Here is a 23,320-nt window from a genome sequence, read left to right as displayed (position 1 = left end):
AGCGGAAAATGTGACATATCTAACCATTAACCAACTTCGTAAACCTAATTATATTATATTCGTAAAAGATCCGATTCAGGGCCAGGCTTAGGCTTTTGGGTTGAATTCCCAGCCTGGCTCGAATGGCAAAGCTTGGGCCTAGCTAGCATGAACCGAGGCTGAACCAGTCCAGCCTGTCCCCCGTCCCGTTTACATCCCCACAGACGAATGAAAGAAAGATGGATGCACATTTATAACCCCAGAGACTTGTCAACTCAACAAGAAGTTAGTAAAAGGAACCAAAGTCTTGCTGCCGGCTATATATAGAACAGACACATTCGTCTCAACAAATTCATAAACATAGATATAGGGCTTGGAACTTACTCGAGACCTGGGGTCCCTGCAAGCTCAGGTTCCCAAGTTATCCGCAAAACTGGGCTGCAAGGACCCTGAACTGGTTGCTGAAGAGGCTTACCGTCCCAAGGATGGATGAGGCAGCTGGAGAAGACAAGACCCAAGGATTACTGGCATTACTGGCTTTGGAAGCCATTTTTACATCCAAGTTTTGGCCCAGGTTCAGGAGGCTCGTGTTCTTGGTGGCGGCTTCAACAGGGGCACAAGACCTGTTGTTAGGATCATGATATATCTTCTCCACTGGACTCTACTATTGCTGAGATGGGTGGAGAAGCGAGCAAAACTGCTGCCAAGAAAGGCAAGAAAATCAATGAGGCTGTCAGTATCTGAAAAAGATGCATACATCCTGAATCTCCCCTGGGAAGAGAAGTATGCATCACCATGCTTGACTATGGGATTTAACAAACATGTCGGGCAGTGATGAGCTTGTTGCTGTTGCCATATGCTTTATAGCAGTTGACACAACATATGGGTCTCAAGAGGGACTACACACTGATAAAAATGTCTCAAGTACATAACATCCTATACAGTTCCCGATGTGTGAAAACAGATTTTGAATCCCTGAACACTCAATGCAAGACAATACATGGGATGGCCTGCAAGCTCAACAACTATGCACACTTAACATCCTGCAAATCCAACAAGATGGTGTTTGTGTTCTAGCTCGATCCATGAGTGAGCTTCATTCTTTTTGCTGATGGGGATGCAAAAAGCTTTCTAATTGAAGCAATGGGATCATCCACCTGTACAGAAGACAAAATCATTGTCAAGCTGGAATTTCAAATTCCATTTGGATTTCATTATGAGATATTTACACCACCACCACCACCATCATCATCATCAGTATTTACTATCATTTCACTATTTCTCAATAGTCAATGACTGTAAGAGCTTCACTGATACCATCCCAAAACATATTCAAGGTGGAGTGCATACTCCCATAGTCAGGCTGAGTGGGATCGGTTTCCACCCAGTTTCCATTGCTTGGTCCATGAATTAGCACAAAGAGGTATAGGTATGCAATATTAAGGTTCTAAATACCTCAATCATGGAGAGAGATGGCAACTTTGAAGGTGAATAAGGAGAAAATTCCTTCCCGCGTTGTAAAGCAGATAGTGTTTGTTTCCATCCAGGTGCTGCACTGTCTGCTGAAGCAATCCAGGGGCAAAAGTGTCTGTGCTGCCTAATTGGATCAAACTCCATGGCTTTGTCTAGTGGTAGTTGCTTTGGATCCTTTGCTGGAGCCATAAAGAAGGCAGGTTAAACTTTTCTGTATTTAAATGTCAAATTTAAGATTTCTATGGGGAAAGCTCTAATTAAACAGAGGAGGGCAAAATCATTACCACACAATTATTAAAACTTTAAAAAAAGAGAAAAAAAAGAAGAAAAATCTAGAGAAAAGAATGGACAGAGTTCTGTAATAAGATAGGATGGATGCTTCAATCATCAATCTCAACATCATGCAGGTGTTGCAAACCTTTGGAAGTACCAGTTGTTTTTGCTACTCCAACCTTCTTTTACAAGATGTCAGTGTTCCATGTTCGAAAAGCTGGGGGAAAAGGCAGTGAATAGGCGACCTAAATAGGAGCCTGTATCAGAATTCAATGAGCTATATAATATTCCACTAATTTATTTTTGTACCTGAAGATTATTATTATCCAGCTGCTTCTCAATAAATAACCTGAAGTTTGATGATAAGCTCTCAATAAGCTCCAAATTAAACATTCTACAATTAAAATGCTTTCAATGACAATCCATCTTCCTCCCTGTATTTGCCACTAATGACCTGTTTTCAAAATGCTCCTCTTTCAGTTGCATATCTACAACTCCACTTGCACAAAAGCACCTTATTAAGTGAAGCAAAATATTACATGTTTGGAGGACTGCAAGAAACGAAGGTTCCTCCTGGTGCAATCTTCTCAAATAGGGTCCAGTAGAAGGTGGTGATGAAAGAACCTACTTAATGAGGAGATTCTAATAGAAATGAAAACACTCCACGATAACATTGTTTCGCATCAACAACCTTTATTCCTACTACTAATTTCAAAGTTTCTTTATAGAGGGTTTTAGTTCTGTCTTGATCGAATTGAACTTAGGAGATGGAAATAACTTCCTTTTCGTTTATCCCCAGTTCAGAAACTACTTTTTTTTGGTCCATGCATAGTTTGATTTCCACATATTAGGTAATTTTATAAATGCAACCAAAGTTTGATTTCCACATATTAGGCAATTTTCTAAATGCAACCAATTGATGGATTTTCATCTCTTCCTAATTTGAGTTAGAGGCATCTTTGGTTCCTTAGCACAGTGATGTGGATCTTCAATGTGGACCAACGGGTGCAAATTGGGGCATGGAAAGGGAGAAAGATTCTGTGCAGGAATCATGAGGGAGCAGAATCAGGGTATCTTTGATAGACTACCATTGTGAGGTTATGGCATAAAAGGATATCTCAAAATGAGTCCTATGGTCAAATCATTCTGGAGTTGAATGATTTTTCTTCTGCTAGTGTCATGTCTGGATGGTCTATGGTTCTCTCAAGTTATAGTATAACAAGTTTTAGAGGACATAAAACAAAAAACTAAATCCATTTTGATGTTCCAGGAATACCTAGGCATCATCTTGAATGCCACTGTACAAAGACAATGGCATATTCTTTCATTAAGCAATAATTTATAAAACCATAACTTTAGTTATAGGACGAATACCCTCTTGGAAGCTGGGAACTAAGACTGAGAAAGCCATTGTACAATAGGCACATCCACACACATGTACAACACATCAATCAGATTAATAAAAATTTTCTCACTATCAGAATCATGGAAATTACATTTTAAATTCAGTTAGTAATGCCAATGACTTATTTGATCTAATGGTATTGGAGCACTCGACCTTAGTGCAAGAGGTTGAGAGCTCAATCAACCCCAAGCTATGTGAGGATAGAGGTAGGATTGTGTCTGATGTAGCATGTGGGCTTTGTTTGGTGTAGTTTCTCAAAAATGGGTGTGCTTTTGCAAGGACTCCACCAAAAGGACTTTGAAAGAAGAATGACATTTTGTGATATTGTTCTTCTAAAGTCCCTTTTGTGAAATACTATGGGGTTGAAGGATTAGATAAAGGTTTTCAAATCTTTTAAAATTGTAGTGGCAGAAGATGATGGCAGGAGATTGTAAGAAGTAATGGTTTAGTACTATGTACAAGGTTTGGTAAACAAGGCTTAGGCTGGCTGTTGGATTTCTTGGGTATTTGTTCTAATAGAAGTTTCAAGAAGCAGTTTTTTTTTTTTTTTTTAATTTTTTTTTTAAGGAAAATGAATGTTTGTGGCTTTTGTCTTAGATTGGAACTGATGCATGCAGATACTTCCATATGTGTTATTAGAACACGTGAGGAGTTATGTAATCATTTTTTCCAAAATGAGTTCATCTGCCAGGACAGAAAACCCTCATTGTCAAGCTTAGAGACTGTAGTGGTTTAGAGCAGAATGGAGGCAATTTCAGGGACAAAGGAAAAGCATCAGTTCTGTACAAGGCTATTGGCCATGGGTTTCAAAATCAGCTAAAATTTCAGTCAGCTCACAGATGATTTTATTGGATGCTGGTGAAACTGGAAGATGCATGCAAAATCTGGATTCCTATTTAGTGGGACATTGGGAGAGTTTTGAGGATTTCATTGGGCTTGTGATGAATTGGAATTGTGGGAAAACAATGCTAGAGGAGTTAAAATAGTGCTTTATTTCTATTTGTCTTTGCATCCCTCATGCTTAAAATTAGGTTTTGGGGGAAGATAGGTGATCCTTCAATGGTAAACCATTATTTCTAGATGTATGAAACCAGGTAGCAAGATGCTTAAGAAAGAGAGTGCAACCCAAGGAAATTTGGGTGCGGTCAGTGGGCCTTCCAATCTATTTATGGTACAGGGAACTCTTTAAAATGGTGGGTGATTTTATTAGAGGGTTGACATTTTGTGGTGGTAGATGACAATATGCCAGAATTTTGGTGAGATTTGATGTAAAACGATTGTGGGGTCAAGTGAAGGTTGACATTGGAGGAGTTTGTTTTTAGTGCCTTCTTCCTTTTTTACTTAGCAAAAATTTTGTGATTGATATAAAAAAGAGAAGCCGCAATTTGGTGGTCAAGAGGTTGACAATGATCAGCTCATGGGGGTGCATGAGGAGATGCGTGCAGGATTCCAAACAAGAGTTTCAAAGGTTATTATGGCAAATCCCAATACAAATGTTTCAGTTGCTCCAGAATCTCAGAGAAATTCAATTCACCCACGATCTCAAAGAAATCAAATTTCAAGTGGAAAAAATATATTAACATTGGGCCTTTCAGATTTTAGACCCAATCCTTCGGGTAATTTGGAGGGATCCAATGGTGAAGCTGTCAGATTTAGGTTTTTTTGGCAGCCCAAACAGAGAATGGGCTGCCTTGTGCTGCATTTGGGCTTGGGCGATATCATTGTAAAAGTAAACGATTTTCTGGCCAAAAGGGGCTTTCAGGAGAGCAGTTTTTAAACTCACAAACTGAAATGCTTGCTGATAGTTTTGAGGGAGAGCAATGAGGTGTCATGATATGTTACGCTGCAATGAGCCTTGCATTGTCACTCTGACTTGCAGATGCCAATAAGGATTGTTGCCTCACCAAGTTGAGGATAGAAGGGTTGACTTTACTTAAGGACCTCATGCAAGAAGCTAAAGATTTGGGCTTATCCAAACTTGTAGTGGAGGGAGATTCTGATATTGTCTTTTCATGGGTGGCTAAGAAGGAAAAAGGTTTGAGAAAGTTTGACATATGATTACACCAAATATTTGATATAGTTATAGAGTTGGGATGTGCTATTCGTAGGGTTCCTCCCTTTACCAATCAAGTGCTGGTCAGAGCAAAGCATTTGGCATCTTTTGTGGGAGATTTTTTTGCCTTCTTGAGTTCTCTCAGTTTTTCTAACATTTTTTTACTGTTCATCTTGTAGGGCTTCTTGTTAAGGAGTTTCCTCTCTTGTCCTGGTCAGATTTGTAAGACATGCTTCTTGACCATCCTAACTAATAAAAAAGATCTGGTGCATTTCTGATCCATAAAAGAAAAAAAGAAAAAAAGGTAGATAGGGTTGATCCAATGAAATTGGAAGTAGAGATAGTTGAAAATGGGCAGGTTAAAGGGTTGCAATATTACGAGGGAAGTGGGGCTTTGGATGTTGTAAACTATGTTGAACTTGAGTGGGGTGTTAAGTGTGGGTACATATCTAGGAATTATATTCTTTTGACTCCAATTAGGTTATGTGGAATTACTTAAAAAGGATATATGATAAAGGGATACAACATAATAAAAGGAGAAAAAGAAGAATTAGAAATCATTACAGGTAAGGATATCTTTGATAAGAACTTCCTATCTTTTTCCTTTTATCATAATTTTTTTTCTTACTCCTAGATATTTTTAAATTCTCTCTTTTTTCAATGTGATAATTTGCCAAGGAAGTTGAAAATAAAAAATAAAAAAATCAATCAAAATCAAACAATCATATACAAAGCAAAGTAGAAGTATCCAACAAGGCTATCACACCCAAACCTATGTTTTATTCTGGTGACACAAGCACATTGGGTGACGTGGGAGATTCAAAGTATCATAGGTTGCAAAGGTGAAGGTCCTCTGACTCCTCTTCAGATGCAGTTTTTGGGAGATTCAGTAGTGTTCTCTAGAAAATTGGTGAACCCAGAGGAAATGGCTGGGGAGGAGGAATTACTCCAGGAGCAATATGAGGAAGAGGGTGTTTGGGATTGGAGACGACAATATTTTTGTGGCAGCAATAAATAACTTAGTGGAGGTTTCTTTGAGTGCAGGTTCAGATTTGACTCTAATACAGTAACAAATTGTGAAGAAGTACCTGTGTCAATCTTGCATTACCAGTGGCAGTGGAAGGGGATATTAAGGTGGGAGAGGAAGTAGGCCAGAGAGTCGTGTAATCCATCTTGCTTCATTAACTATGACAATAAAGGGGATCATCGATATGCTGAGAAGGGGCTGCAAAAGGAAAATAACTGGGCTATTCTGTAGTTGATCCATAAAACTCAAAAAATTTTCATGATGTTGAAGGGCTTAATGATGTTGGAAAAACTTTTTTAAAGCTTCTGAGGGCAGGTCTAGATTATCTTATAGCAAGAACACTGACAAGCAGTTCAGAAGTGTAGGTAGTAGATTTGGTGTGGGTTGTTTCCTGGAATTTGGAACTCCCGATGCAAGAGGGGCATCTGGGGCTTAATGGTGCTATAATACAAGAGAGTCCTTGAAATTCTGGATATGGGGTCTGGAGATTTTTTGGTTTCATGTTGATTATGATGTTGTCTTGATGGCTTTATATGGATATATGATAGAAGGAAGAGAGCAGCATTTTGGCAGGAATTGGGAGCGTTGAGACTTATGGAGTGATCCTTAGTGGGGACTTCGTTGTGATTCAATTTCCTTATAACAGGAAAAATTGTGCATGGGATTCTACTGGTGTAAGAAGTTTTTCTGATTTCATTGGGGAGTTGGAGTTGATGGATATTCCTCTTGGAGGAGCAGCTTTCACTTGGACAGGAGGCCTTAGGGGACAATCAATGTCCAGGCCTGATTATTTTTGTATGCAATCCCTAAAAATAAAGACAATAATTATTCAGAATTGTGGAGGCATAATGTCAATTTATCTCAAAAGAAAACATGACAGTAGCAATAATGATATGTGGATCTGTTTAACAAATAAGAATGCAGATCCTAGAAAAAAAGTGACAAAAAATTACTCATTCAACAGGAAACAGAAAAATACTAGCAATAATTTCATTTACCTATGCCACAGGCAAAACCTTCTTTCTGCCCTCTGTCCTTGTCTACATTACCACCATGGCTATTTAATTGCATGTCCAAATTGTTTTGCGCATCAGAGCATTTCTCTCCTTCAGAGGCCGCATCAACATCTATATTTCTCTCCATACAAGAGCCAACACACGAAGACTCTTGATTGCCATCTCTTGAAATTATGTTATTACCTAATATATCAGTACTACCTGGTATTGGTTGCAGATTGCAATCATCTCCACTTTTTGTCGTAACATTAGCATCTGGAGATAAAATGCAAGAGTCTCTAACTTGAGAACCTTGTATCACATCTTGTGTTTTCTCCACTGCTGGGTTGACCATCTCAACATTTCCTGTGCTATCAGCCAACTTGTCATTTTGAACAGAACCCTGTATTACATTTTCTGCATTCTCTGTTTCACTTTTCTCAATGAGATCATGCATATCAGTTTCAGGAAAACTAAGTCCCTGTGCAACAACTTTTGGTCCTTCCAAGGGTAAGGCAGTGTTATTCTCTTTTCTAGTTGCATCAACTTCTTCATTAATGCTTTGTTTCAAAGAGGGAGATTGATAACCATTTGTGGAATTACAAGGCTCACCATCATTTCTTTTGTTTTTCAGCTGGCCAGTGAGTTCTGGATGGACGACCTGTCCAGTAGGACTGTTTTCTATGTGGTTATTTCCCTCCTTAAATAAATCCTTTTTAAGGGAATCAAATTGAATTTTGTCTTGGTTAGGATATTTACGATCCCTAAAATCAGAATCATATGAAAACCGCGCCCTTAAATTCCGACCAATAACAGGCAAAGAAATTGTTGCTTTGAAGTTCTGTTTTGTTGGTGGAGGACCCCCTGCAATTGTCAAATGACTTAACAATCTTTCACTTGATGATATAGTGCTATTTGATGCAGTGCTCATGGTACCCTCTCTAGAATTGACATGATTTTCAGTGCCAAATCCTTGGATTTTAGAAGCACCAGGAGTGGAAGAGAAGATGTTTTCTTTACAATGAGAGGAACTATTTTCACCATTGACTTCTGAATATCCAGCTACTCTAAAAAACTCTACAGGGCATGGAACTGTAGAGAAAGCCCATAATCCAACACTGGCTCCACAAAGCCTGCAATCTAGAACAACAGAGCATGGATCAGATTGCAGTTTACCATAAGCCATGGGGTCTTCATTTGCTTCATTAATTTCATCAGGCATAGAACATATATTAATGGAAGGATTCTCCACATTAGCAACTACATGAGATAAATTTAAAAGATTGGCATCTTTAGCAGGCTGATACGATTGGTCCTTGCAGTCAACCACATAAGGCAGTGAACGAGGTTCCCAACCACATAAACTTATGAGCTTTTGTGCCTGCAAATGCTTCAAAGCATTAATAATCCTCATAATTGTCACCAAAATATGAAATCCGCACATTTAACTTAAATGGTATCACAAGATATAAAATCTTATAATCTAACTTTCAAACTGAGAAGGCAAAGGAGTACTGTTCATTGACAATTATCACCAGAAATGCTACTTGGCATATGCAATATATACATTGGAAATAGTATAGATGAATATTCTGGAATACTAAAAGTGAAAAATGAGCAGACGTAAGATAGTAGTGAAGAAACCAAAGAGAAGAGAAGCAAAGTGAAAGTTCCAGATATAAGAAAACAACTGAGAGACTAATTGTTGATAAACTTGATTATGACCTACTAGAGAGGAATGAATCAATCTTCAAAAAGTTAAATTTTTAAATACCCCTATCTCCTGACTGAGTTCGATCTCCTAATTCCAGGCCTATTTGAAGGGAGAACTCAATGCCAACACCTTGAAGTTAATATGTTTACACAATATGGAAAATCATAAATCTTTTAGGATAGAGATTTTTAATGTTGAAAACCAAACAGACTAAACCAAAAACCCAATGCTCTCTTAATATATGGACAAACAGAAATCCTGATAATGTACATGCCACCTCTAATCCAAATCCTCACACCCATTACAGTATCTCGCAACATCTCTGACTCCTTGTGCTGCATGTGAATTTTTCCCTGAATTCCTAATGGAAAGTTTCTCCATTTAGTTAGTCCAGTAGATCACACTCAGTAACAAGCAAGATGCAAGAAGATGGAACAAGAATTGCGGAATTTTCTCTTGAAGGTGTGAAAAACATTTCATAAGAAATCAAGGATATATTTTTTCTTCTCAAAAATTTGTTTGCCTCTGAATGAGTTCACTCAATGTTTTTGTTGTTTTCTAACAGGGTTTTGTCTTTAATTTGCTAAGAATGGTTTTACAGTGTAAGCCATAAGCCATGCATGTAAAAGCAGCCAAACAAAACAAGTCTGAACTTATTGGATTTTGTTTGGATCACTCTTAAGGGTAGCTAACTCTTATTTTCATAGATTAGTCTTTTGCCCTGAACCAAGTTCAATTTTGACCAAATTCGTTTTGCCTAAAAATTGATCTAAAACCTTTCAGAACACCTCTTTACTTCCAAAAAACAACACTAACAACTCTAAGCTACTTGCCCCTCCTAAGATGGCTTGAAACAATTACTACAGAATCTTTAATGTGCCCAAGAACTGAAAAGAAATTGGTTAAGCTTTGGAGAAATGGACAGGATTGAAATACCATTAATTTAACTCCGGCTACAGTTTTTCTGATTTGGAATTAACCAACACGTGTTGACACTCAAAATTCTAACCCATGCATTGGCAGTAACAAGAATATGTGCAGGACTCAAAATAGTGTGGTTCCATGTACTGGAAGCATAGCCAAAGTTGAGCTGGTCCTTGTCATATGCAAAAGATCTATGTTGAACAACCAATTTTCTAAAAAGCTTGAGCTTGTAGGATTTGGGCCCACAATGTATATTATACACTCTAACACCCTTCATCACGTGTAGCCTCCATTTTTGGGCTTACATGTAGACTTAATAAATTGGGTTAATAAACATGTATTGGTGAGGTTTGAACACTCGACCTCCCACCAAACTAGGCTTTTGTACCATGATGGAATTGAAAAAATAACTTTTTCTCTATTTAAAAGCAAAAAATCCAACAGTCAAGGCTACATTATAGCTATACAAAAAAGAAAGAAACAATCCTAGGATTATTTTCATAATACACAGGAAGGAAATCAAATCAATTTATACAAATAAATTGACTGATTCTATTTAAGGAAGAAATCGATCAATGATCATATTTGTTTCCATTTAGCTGTAAAACAGCTTGATAGAACCAAATTTATGATCTTCAACACTCCCCCTCAAGCCGAGTAGTAAATAGTCATCAGCCCGACTTGCTAATCAATTCTTGAAATTGTCGTCTTGGTAAACCCTTTGTAAGAACATTTATCAATTAGTTTTTTGAAGAGACATATGGCATAAAAATTTGGCAACTCTCTAGTTTCTCTTTAATGAAGTGTCTACCATCTCCACATGCTTTGTTCTATCATGCTGAATAGGATTGTGAGCAATGTTGATTGTGCCCTTGTTATCATAATAGAATTCCATTGAGTTGATATTGGACAACTAAAGCTCCTTCATTAGAGACTTAAACATATTGTTCACAAATCCCTAATGTCATTGATGTAAATTCTGCTCTGGCACTTGACTTTGCCACTATAGGTTGTTTCTTGCTCCTCTAAATTACTAGGTTACCTTACCTCCAACAAAGGTGAAATAGTTAGAGGTGGATCTTCTATCACTTACTAAACTTGCCTAGTCAAAGTATGTGTATGCTTCAATCCCTAAATGATTTTTTTTTTCTTTTTTTTGCAAAGAGAAGTCCTTTTCATGGACTAACCTTAAGGTATCTCAAGATCCTCATCATTGCATTCATGTGATCTACGTTTAGAGCATGCATGAGTTGACTAACCATGCTTACTGCAAAGGGAATGTTTAACCTAGTGTGTGATACATAGGTCAACTTACCTACTAATTGAAACTAAATAAACTTTAAACTAAAACAAGATAATCTCCTAAAATAATTAAACATAAACTAGATTATTCAAACAGAGAAAATCCGAGATTATCTCCAAATTTGATTTTCCACACTCCCCCTTAAGCTAGTAAGAAAATATCCAACATGCCCCAATTGGAACAAAGGTCTTCAAAAATCAACCTAGGCAGACTTTTAGTAAACACATCGGTAACTTGTTGAGTGGTTGACATAGGTTATGCAAATGATCTTCTCCTCGATTTTTCCCTTAATGAAATGACGATTGACTTCCACATGTTTAGGTTTCTCATGTTGAACTAGATTATGAGCAATATTTATTATAGCCTTGTAATCACAAAATAATTTCACAGAACCATTAAATGGAATTTTCAATTCATCTAACATCAATTTTAACCATAATAATTCACAAGTACCTTGAGCAATGGATTGAAACTTCGCTTTTGCACTACTTGTGATAACCGATTATTTCTTGTTTTTTCCAAGTTACCAAATTTTCCCAAACAAATGTACAATAGCTAGTAGTAGATCTCCTATCAGTAACTAAACCACCCCAATTTGCATCAATGAAGGCTTCTACACTTATCTTTTCATTTCTTCCAAAAAACAATTCTACACTTAACTTTTCATTTCTTCCAAAAAACAATCATTTTCCTGGAGTTCCCTTTAAATATCTTAGAATTTTGTAAATAGATTCAAGGTGTTCTTACAATGAGTGCATAAATTGACTCACCAAGCTCACGACAAAGGCAATGTCTGGTCTCATATGTGATAGGTATATGAACCTTCCCACTAGTTGCTAATAACTCCCTCTATCAACCAATTCTCCTTTTGCGCGTTTGAGTTTCAAGTTTGCAGGCATCGGTGTCTCAGCTGGCTTGCTTCCAAGCATTTAGTCTACTCTAGAAGATCAAGGGTGTATTTCCTTTGCAAAATAGAAATACCTTTTTTTGATCTTACAATTCCCATACCAAGAAAGAACATTAAGTTTCCAAGATCTTTTATCTTGAATTCTTGTGCCAAAGTGCTTTTTAATTTCTCCATCTCATTAAGGGCCTCTTCTGTAAGAATAATATCGTCAACATACGCAATAAGAATGGTGATTTTTCCATTCTCATTATGTTTGAAAAGCAAAGTGTTGTCCATTTGTCCTTAGTGGAAGCTATGATTTTTAATAAACCTTGTAAATCTCTCAAACCATGCTCTCGGGAATTGCTTAAGACCATATAAAGACTTTAGTAGCTGACACACCTTATTGCTCCAAAATTTTTCTTCAAAACCCGATGCTGCATCCATGTACACTTCTTCCTCAAGGTCACCATTAAGAAATGCATTCTTTATGTCAAGTTGCATGAGTGGCCAATCAATATTTGCAACTAGTGAAAGAAGAACCTGAATTGAATTTAGCTTCTCAACTAGGGCAAAAGTCTCTTGATAGTCAATGTCATAGGTTTGGGTGAAACCCTTGGCAACTAATCTCGCTTTGTCCCGTTCAATGGAGCCATCTGAATTGTATTTGACGATGAACACCCACTTCCATCCTACTGCCATTTCTCCTTTCAGCAGATCAATTGTTTTCCATCTACCATTCTTTCTCAAGGCTTCCATTTCTTCTTCTACTGCCTTTCTCCACTCTGGAACTGCCATCGCTTCCTATATATTCTTAGGAATTGCTATATTTGAAAGGTTAGCAATAAACATGGAATGCAAGATAGATAACTTGTCACATGACACAAAGTTAGAAATCGGATGTAAAGTGCACGAGCAAACACCTTTTCTAAGTGCAATTGGAACATCTAAATTTTTAGAAGACTTTTGTATACCTAAAGGAAAGAAAGAACCCATTTCCGGTTCCAAGTCTTGACATGCAGGGATTGAAGGAAATTGTACTTGCTCACAACTCTGCCGCCATGTATACACACACAATTCTGTCCAAGGTTTTAGTGCCGATAATGATGGAGCAACCGCAGATTTGGTGGGATTAGAAATGGTAGTTTCGGTTGGTACAGGGCTGGTTGTTTCGGATGGTAGGGTTGGCATTGGCAAAGGGCTATTTTCAAGTGTCTGTGGGTCTTAGTTCTGTGGTTGGATTGTCAGGGTGAGTTGGGCACTGGAGTTGCAGTGGTATTCTATAAATGATCTTCATTTGAAATCTCCCCCCTTAAGATCATTACTAAAATATGGGGTGTTTTCAAAAAATGTGAATCAAGGGACAAAATATTTTCTATACCCTTTCTTTGTTGACCCAGAAACATACACTTAAGAACATGGGGTCAAGTTTATTTCCAAGGTGGGTGGTACACCATGACAAAGGTGGAAGGTTCAACTATCGTCCATTTCTTGTCTTAACTTGGCACCTCATTAACCAACATGTGAAGGCTATGACTCTCCTTATAATACACCCCATCCAAGAGGGTTATGAGGAGGGGCATCTACTATTTCATCTCATCAGAGAGCACCTTTAGTCATTGCTTCTCCACTATCCCTTCAAGATGGTGGTTGTTTTAATATTTCCATTTAAGGTAACAAAATTTATTTGCATACCCTCACATCAAAAAGGTACCTTCATTGGAAGCCTTTATGCACCACTTGAAGCAAGTGGTCACCTAAATTAGCACTCTCCCCAATGGGGTTGTGATGGGTTCCCAACCTGATTACTCAGCCCATCAAGAGGGCACCCTCGATGACAACCCTCCATACCTAAAGAAAAAGTCATATCCTATACTTCCCTTGATAAAGTCTACATACAACATTTCAGATTTGTCACACTTGCTCTAGGTTAAGAGTATGGCTCAAGAAGACAAATATTGGACATGTACACCTTAATGATGGGTTCAACTCTCCCACCACTAAGTACATAGAATGGTTCATATATCTAATTTACTAACTACAATCGGAGGCTAGCCAAAGAGGGAAGAAACTAGACAATGGTGAAGCAGCTCTGACTAGATTAAGAGGAAAAGGGCTCATCACTATCCACAGACAAATGTCTCATCGAGTGCGCTTTACCCAATAGGGACAGTTGGTTACCATCATCAAGCATACCATTGGCTCATAGACTTTAGCCCAGTTTGCTCCCACTCAAACACCCTTAAATGAAGGCTCAAATGGTAGATAGTGGATAGGGTTAATCTTAAGTCCAACCTCAAAATTCTTTTAAAATTATCAAGGTACTCTCACTTGGGACAACCCTCATAAGATTATCATCGTACCTCCTGACAAACTCTCTCTTAAACCCACTCTGCTCTTCCCTCAAAAGCTTGGGCATCTCAACGTCCACATGGCCAACCTTCTCTAAGAAAGAGCCCTCAATATGAATAATAATCAAGTAAAATGACAACACTAAGAATATAAAATGAGAGAACTTGGTGGCTGTATAAACCATTGTTTTCATAAACAAACAAAAAGCCATAATTTCCAATAAAATTTGAGGGAAAAAAAAACTGAAGACATGACATCGATAAAAGATCATATTCAGTAACAGCAATTTCTACGCATAATTCATTCCTATACATATCTAGAATGAGAGAAAAGTTAGATGCAACCAAGCAGCCATAGTCATAGCCCTTGGTAGCATACAATTGTTATACCTGAAAATAGAAAATTGCTTCAGGTTGACTGCCAATGTATTCTGTTTGAGGCATATTCGAATATATGGTGCCACATTCTAACATTGATGACTGTCCAAGAAAATGTTCCAGCTGAGGGCTTCTCATGTAACCAATGGCTGCAGAGGAGATACTTGGAAGAGCTGTAAGTTTCAAAAGTGCAGAAGCGCGTTCTCTGTAACCATCAATTAAATCTTGAACTGTTGCAGGGGGGAACTGTGCTAGCTCCTCATCACAGGCATTGTTAATCCAGGGGCAAAGTAGTCTGTGTCCATTGTCCAGCTTTAAGCTAAAAACTAATGCAGCTTTCTCAACTGAGAGATAAAAAGTTTCAATTCAGATATAAAAGGACAACCAGTTGCTATCTAATTCACATCACTGACTATTAGCGCATGGCATAGTGAAAAAAGAAGTATAACATGCCTTGCTGCCTTGTCCAAGATGATGGAGCAGAGAAAAGGAGACGTGCTCCACAAGCTTCACATGCTATGATGTCCATATCTACATTGACCCAACCTCTCCTTGCACAATTTATAGCACTTACTACCTGAGAAAGATAGAAGAAACTAGCATCTAGTACTATGAAGAAACAGATGTTTTAATAAAACCAAGCAAAGATTAAAATTGAACTAAAGGAGACCAAAAAAAAAAAAAAGGAAGTCCCCCAGGCCCAGCTCAGGTGACCACTAGTTATCAAGGGCATGGATAGATTCTAGGTTGCATGTACCAAAAGGAGGGAAAAAGAAATTATACTCCTTTTAACTAAGAGAATGATGAAGAATCATAAAAGGTTTCTCCCAAGAAGCAAAGAGTAAAATACAAGGTTGAAGAACAAATTCTTTTAAATAACAACACAAAGCTTCACTATGAAAAACTGAACATAAAATGAGAAGTTTTAAGGCAAACTTCACGATATTCCATCTGAAAGATCAAAAAGCATAACTCAAAATTCAACATTTCAGGGTTCTAGACATAAAACAAGGAAAGTAAAGCAAACAGAAAACTGCATACAATCGAAATTTACAATCCAATAAAAGATTTCAAAGGCAAATGTTTGAAAAATCTGGATTGCTCCAGTGACTATTCTTTATGACTTTACATATTTACTTTAACATATTTGTCCCATACATGCACATGATGGATTTCACGAATACACATCAGAAACTTCTCAAACTTGATCTATTTGTTCATTTATTTGATAGGCCTCAACCTTGATCATTCATAACATTTTAATTTCTTCAAAAGTTCAGTTTCAACATTATTAGAGTTTTTCCAAATGTAACATAGCATGTAATAGTTTCAGTTATACCTAATACACTAAAGCACAGTACTCGGTTTAGGTAGCACATATACACAGCATGGAACCTTTCATTAGGTAAAAGAGGAATTTTTTCAAGCTGGTGAGAATTTCTATAACAACAAGATAGTTGTATTTAACCTGAGGTTGTTGGGATATGGAAGAGATTACCAAGAACTATTTTTTCTATTTTCTCCACCCTTACAATCTACAAAAAGAAGGGGAATTTGACACTACTGGATTGAGATTGAAGCAATGTCATTTAGAAAAAATGTCAGGAAGTTAGTCCATTGGAGGTAACCTTGTGACCATCTTGTTGTAGAACCTCAGGCTTCAGTTGAGAAAATATCTTGTACCAATCTCACTTGGGGATTTGCATGTTCTCCTTGGTCTTCTCCGTTCTTTGGAAGGATTTCCATGTATAGGAACTGTCCTGGCGCGTTCTTTGTTTTTGTTATACCTCCACATTGCTATTCTCAATTCTTGTGATCTGTTGTTGGAATACATAGAGTTGGGAACACATTGCCTTCCAAAAAATTCCATTCACCAATTCAAGAGCACGTTGATACAAAATGAGATAATTTGGGAGCCAACTTGTCTATTCAGACAGGATTGCTACATGATATACATTCATCATGAACAGACTAAAAGCAAGACTCAAGATATATTTCAATAAAGCAAATGGGAAAAACGTTTAGTAACTTTTACCTTTTTAAGAAAAATAAAATAAAATAGAAAAAACAAAGGAACAAAATTACAATAATTGGCTTTCAAAATCGAACCTCGGGTTTGGCAAACCATGTCATTGACTTGAATGTAGCTAACCTCTGCATTAGATCTCCTCGATCCCATGGTCTGCACAATGGAGTTGATGAGTGCTGAATATCGCCTCTTGATTTTGATTCGGCTACTGTTACTACAGACATTGGATTCTGGCGCTTTTTGCCTCTTGATGATTCAACTTCAGACAAACTATCAACCAATAAAACATAAATAGATCAGAATGCATAACAAAAAAAAAAAAAAAAAAAAAAAAAAAAAGAAAAGAAAAAGAAAAGAAGAAAACCCTAAAAACATACTCTTGAGCCAACAGATTTAATTTGAACTTCACAAACTCTAATTTGTGAAGCAAATATAAAAGGCAAATGTGAATATGTACTCTTTGGATAAAAAATTGAATTCTAAACTGCATTCAACTCTAAGCTTCTTTTTCTAATTTTTTTATTTTTTTATTTGACAACCAAGAAACCTTCCATGGTTGAGTCCTTAGGACTCTCCATGGGCACCCAAACCTCAATGTGTTGGCTGTGCCCACAGAACCAGCACTTAGTAATCCAGTGCATTCAACCAGGGGCAGGAATCGAACCTGGGACCGTGCACCACTACCACACATCCCCACATTCGCCCCAACCAATTGGGCACCCTGACAGGTGCATTAAACCTTAAGCATTACAACACTAAGAACATCATTTAAACATTAAATAAGTGGAAAAAAAATAATGGAACCGGGGATATCTGTATTGAATCCAAATTTAAATTGTTTAAACCCTAAACAAGTAATACGAAGATTTTGAAGAAAAAGGAAAAGGACCAAATTTAACATCAGTTAAGCTCGAAAGAATGAAATATCCTAACTCAAAATCTTAGTTCTATGGGAGTTTAGTTTTGCATTTGGCTTCAATAAAACAAAATACTAAGCAAAGGTAAGCCTGTTAATGTATTTCAAATTGCATAAACAATAAGATGTTGTTCATTAGATTAAGAAAATACAAAAATTTACATAAGCATGAGCTGTTTGGCTAAAAATATGATTGTCCAAATTGCATAAACCCTAAGCATCACAATTCAAAGAACATTAAAATGAATTAAGACATTAAAATAAGGGGAAAAAACAGAGCGTCTATATTGAATCCAATTCAAATTGCATAAACCCTAAACAAGAAACAAGAAGATTTAGAAAATGGGAAATAAAAGAAAATGCAATATTCTGATTCGAAAATTTTAGTTCTAGGGGACCTTGGTTGTGATTTAATTCCAATTAACCAAACAACAGATAATGTATTAATTTTTGTTCCAATTCAAATTGCATAAACCCTAAAGAAAAAACCAAGAAGATTTGCAATTAAAAAGGACGAAACGCAATCTCCATTTAGCTGCTCAGAAAATGGCGAAATCATACAGGAAAAAAAAAAAAAATCTATTAACCAAACAAACAAGGCAACCACAACTCTATTATTTCAATTCAAATTGCATAAACCCTAAACAAGAAACAAGATAGATTTGTACAACGACGAAAAGGGCCAATCTTAACCTCCGTTTGGCTGCCGGAAAAATGAACGAAAATAAAAGGAAAACGAAATATACCAATTCAAAAACATCAGTTTTTAGCTTAGTTTGGATTTGGCTTCAAATAACCCAACAAAAAATGGAAAATCCAACTCTAGTATTCGAAAATTTGGGGAAAAATATCAACCCATGATTGGCTACTGAGAAAAAGCAAGAGAAAAGGAAAGAAAAGAAAATGATGGTATTTTTCCAAGGATTTTGAGGTCCCAGGTTCCGACCTGGTTAACGTAGATTTGAATTTGGGGGCAGTGAAGAGTTTGTCCATTATGGAATTGAACCTTCTCTCAGCTTCTCCAGCCATTGTTTCCCTCACCTTTTTACACAACTAATGTTTTAATATTTCATATATATATATGAAATAATATTGACATAATCGTATTATTGAATTTATTCTCTTTTATATTTTAAGAGTGAGTCATTTTTACATAAATACCCCTAAATATTTTAAGTATTTATATTATGCTTAAAAAAATGGTTATTTTTACAATAAAATAATAGACATTTTTATCAAAAATAAAAAATAAAAAATGAAGGGTTAAATTTAACCCTATATATATATATATATATATACACATTTAAAAAGGTATTTAAAATTTTTTGTTTTTGTTTTATAAATCCGTTATTTTAAGCGTTTCTAATTATTATTTTTTATAGTATTTTGAACAATAATTGAAAATATAAGAAATATTTAGAAAACTTTTGTATCGTATACAAATACACAGAATAAGTCGAGAAAATTATTTTTTATATCCAACCTCCTAATCATAATATTTGTTATCCAAACAAATTAATAACTATTTTTGAAAATGTTCTTAAATATGCCTTTTTTTTTAAACCACAATAAATAAGTACTTTTTATATTTTTAAAGAGACATGGATGAAGAAACCCATTCTAATAGTACCTTAAAAAAAAAAAGTTGATCATATTCAAGGAGGAAAATATTGGGAGGGGTTGACACGAAATTTTGTGGAGAAAAATCGTCAAAAAATCATCGATATAATGGAAAAAACAGCCAAAAAGGATGAAAATCGCCGATATTTCACACCCCAAACAAAAAGGTTTGAGTTTAAACACATCCGACCACCAAGGCAAGCTTGCCCTTTGTTAAATAGATTGCACTTAAAATATATGTTCAAAGTCATTATGTAAAGAAAATTTTAAAAGAAAATTTTAGAGAGCAAATTAAATATAATTATTTTATAATTAAATAAAAAATTTCTTTTAATTGATTACCAAAAATATGAAAATTATCATAATAATTTTCTTCATAGTGTTTTCAATATCATTAATGAATTAATTAAATATTAAAAATTGTACATATGTCATAATTTATTTAATATTATTTAATACAATTGAATTAAATTGATCATAATTTTAATATTAATATATATTTTTAAGTTAGACATATTATAATCAAATATCATAATATTATTATGAAATAATATTTGATATAATTTAATAATAAATGTACACTTATAAAATTCATATTTTTATCGATGCATACGATATTATTATCAAATATGATAAATCATATTATACATATATCAAATTATTTAATAAAACAACTTAAAAATATCTATTATACTTCTAATTACATTTTTATGAAGTTTTTTTTTTGTATTTTTAGAAATTTTGATCAATTTTAGGCTTATCGATATTTTTTTCCAAAATATCCACCGATATATCTCCGACATATCCATAAAATTGAAGTACTGATATATCCGTGATTACTGATATTTTCATCCTTGATCATATCCACATAAATTATATAAAAAAAAATTATGTCAATTTTATGTACTTATCCTATGGACTTCACCATCAATTCTTTTTAAGACAATATCTTATCAAAATAACCTATAAGATATTTAAATACATTTAGGGTTGACTTTGCTTAAAAACTATTCAGAATAAACAAAAACATGATTGAAAAATAGAGATGATTTTTTTTTTTTAATTTATCCAAAAAAAAAGTATAGTGAATAGGTATGATAGAAATATAGTAAATATATTGATATAATTATTATTTATTAGAAAACATGATCATTTTAAATACAAATCAACTGAAATTATTTATATATTTTTAAGAGAGAATCCCATAGATTAGCTTGGTATATTGTTTACTTATTACTTTGTAGTTCTAGCTTTTAGGTAGCTTAATATGGCACTAACACTCAAGTTAAATAGATAGGAATAATTGTTTCCTTTATTTTATATATATACTACAATTAATCACAAGTATGGGTAATATAATATACTCTTGATACTTTTATTAGTGTTAAAGACACTAGATCAATGAATTTTTAGATTAATCTAAAACATTAAAGTGTGTTTAGGAACGTTTTTATTTAAAGTATTTTTTCTAAAAACGTTTTTTGGAGAATCACATATTATGCGTTTTTCTAAGAAATTAAGTGATTTTTAAACATTTTTAAAAATGTTTTATAAATTTTATCTAGTGTCTTACTTTTCTTCAAAAACATCTTTTATGCTAGAGATTTTCTTTAAAAGCACTTTTCTTTTCATTTTTTTAAAAAAAAAAGAAAAAAAGAAAAAGAAAAACACTCTGAGACCAAATGTTCATTGAAAGTATACCCAAAATAAAGAGTAAAACCTTACCCAAGAACTTAGTATCTAGCAGTTGCAATTCAACTAGACACTTTATTAATAAAAAAAGACGAAGTAATGAATAATGTACTAATGGTGAATCTCATGACTATTGACTAAGGCTAAAATTCAATTTTGAGAAGAGTGTTGATTGATTATTATTGATTTTTATCTATGTTTCAAATATGTGAATGGTAGAATTTAATCTTATTGAGAAGTGGCATTCAATTAGCTCACTTGAACAATAAGGACAAAAAGAATCATGTTTGAAAGACACTTGGCCCATTTGCAAGCACTCTATGTCCATTTTGGTGCATTGTGTATTCATTTAAGTGAACATGAGAAGTGCAAGTTTTGAGCACATAAGTCCACCAAAATGACATGAGTCTATTTGGGTAGACTTTCGGTTTGTTTGAGTAGACTTCGAGTCCTTTGGAAAAAATTGTGACATGAATTAAATCTTCATTTAATTAGGGTTTGTTGTGATTTGTTATTCAATTGTAAAAAACTTGTGTTCAAGATTCTCTTGGGTGTAAATGAGTGAGTCTTAATCATTGTGTGAAAGAGATAATCTAGGAAAAGAGATCATTCTCAAATATAATTGAAACAAAAGAGAATTCTTAAGTTAATATAGTTCATAAGTACGGTTATGTTTAACTACTAAGAAAGGGGGGGAAGGGCTTATTTCTTATGGAAAAGAGATATAAGTAGGGTGTATTTAATTGATTACTAGTGAAGCATGTGTTGATTAATTTCCTATAGATGTAAACGATCTTCATTAAACGACATAAAATCTATATTCATTGTAAGTGTGCTTTATTCTTAATTGTGTATATATGGTTCTTGAGTTTATTTAATTGTTCTTTGTCATGGTAAAGTCTCCTTAACTATATGGTATCAGACCTTGGGTATGGGTCCAAGTTTGATACTGAAAAATTTAGAAGGAAGGATAATTTGCACTATAGAGGATGAAAATGAAGGCTTTATTGGTTCAATAGGATTTATAAAGAGCTCATGAAGCTAAAAGAAACTTTCCAAGTTCCTTGTCCTTTGAAGAGAAGATCAACATCCTTGATAACACACAATGCTATCATTTTAAGCCTTGGTGATAAGGTGTTGTGTGAAGTCTTAAAAAGGGAGAACTGCAACCTTGATATGGTTGAAATTGAGGCATCTTTAAAAGACAAAATGTTTAGCAAACAATTTGTACTTGAAGTAGAAACAATTTGTATTGATTGAATAGTACATTGACAACTTCAATATGATCATATTAGATCTTGGAAATATTGAAGTGCAAATTGAAGATAGGGATCAAGAAATAATCCTCTCAAGTTCACTACTTGAGTCATAGCACTTTGTGGATACATACTCTATGGTAGAAAGCTTTTATCAAGGGAAGAAGCATAAATTGCTCTAAATTTTAAGGAGTTGAAGAAAAAAATCCAAGAGCAGAGAAAATATCTTAGGCAAGCGAGAAATTTGGTAAGAAAAAATCCAAGAAAAATGGATCAAGTCCAAATATAAGAATGATAGAAAAAGCTTTCTTTATTGTAAAGAAAGCCACTTCAAGAAAGATTGTCTAAGGAAGAATAAGAGAAAAGATAATTGGTTTTATTAATTCTTATTTGTGTGGATTTTAGTGGTGAGATTCAAATTTTATTCTTTACAAACAACATGAAATTCATGTCTGATTATGTTAATTCAATTTTAATAGAAAGACCCCCTTATTGAGTTGGAGGTTGCCTAGGCAAATGAAAAGATATGATGTCAATTAAAGATGAGTCACATTGACTAAAGAATCAAAGTTCATTCTCAAAACTAGTGAATCATAAAAAGAAATGACACAAATGTGAGTTTGCGTATTGATCCTAAACTTAAACATACTTTCCCTACTCTTTATATTTCATGATTAATTCTAAAATGTAATTTATATTGATCCTAAAGTTACATGTGCTTCTCCCACAATTCATATTTGACTATGAATTTAGAAATTTTTTATTATTCCAACTCTAAAATAATTAATTAATGGAATGTGCTTCAATATTTTCTTTAGTGTATTATTGCTCATAAGATATTGATCACTATGTCCTTTTACTATTGTCATTTTGAATGCAAGTAGTAGTTTATTTTGTTTTTCTTGTCTTTTGATATTTTGTATAAATATTAGTACCATCTTTGAGTATTAGGGAGTTGTAGTCTTGTTGAATCTATTGAATGTGCTAAAATCAACATGGTTAGAGGAAAAAACCCTAAAACTAGGAGAAGTGGTGCTTACATAGAG

General features: G+C 34.8%; 1 protein-coding gene across 5 annotated transcripts; it reads right to left on the bottom strand.

Moving 5' to 3' along the window:
• Window positions 1-206: 206 nt before the first annotated feature.
• Window positions 207-18,737, bottom strand: LOC117933853. 5 transcript variants are annotated; one of them, XM_034855416.1, is made up of 7 exons: window positions 18,653-18,737; window positions 16,871-17,060; window positions 15,215-15,338; window positions 14,774-15,105; window positions 7,209-8,586; window positions 1,435-1,631; window positions 207-1,136 (listed from the first exon to the last, which is right to left on the bottom strand). In XM_034855416.1, the coding sequence occupies exons 1-7, from the start codon at window positions 18,733-18,735 to the stop codon at window positions 1,053-1,055; spliced, it is 2,388 nt and encodes a 795-aa protein (XP_034711307.1). In that variant the 5' UTR covers window positions 18,736-18,737; the 3' UTR covers window positions 207-1,052. The 5 variants fall into 5 exon arrangements, with proteins under 5 accessions (XP_034711307.1, XP_034711315.1, XP_034711323.1 ...); XM_034855424.1 differs by lacking the exon at window positions 18,653-18,737 and adding an exon at window positions 18,453-18,635; XM_034855432.1 differs by lacking the exon at window positions 18,653-18,737 and adding an exon at window positions 16,390-16,578 and having other exon boundaries at window positions 16,871-16,956.
• Between the last annotated feature and the right edge of the window lie 4,583 nt (window positions 18,738-23,320).

This window comes from Vitis riparia, chromosome 2, assembly GCF_004353265.1.
Source record: "Vitis riparia cultivar Riparia Gloire de Montpellier isolate 1030 chromosome 2, EGFV_Vit.rip_1.0, whole genome shotgun sequence".
NCBI classification, from domain to species: Eukaryota; Viridiplantae; Streptophyta; class Magnoliopsida; order Vitales; family Vitaceae; genus Vitis; species Vitis riparia.
The sequence above is the reverse complement of the archived record's forward strand: the minus strand, read 5'-3'. Positions and strand labels throughout refer to the sequence as shown.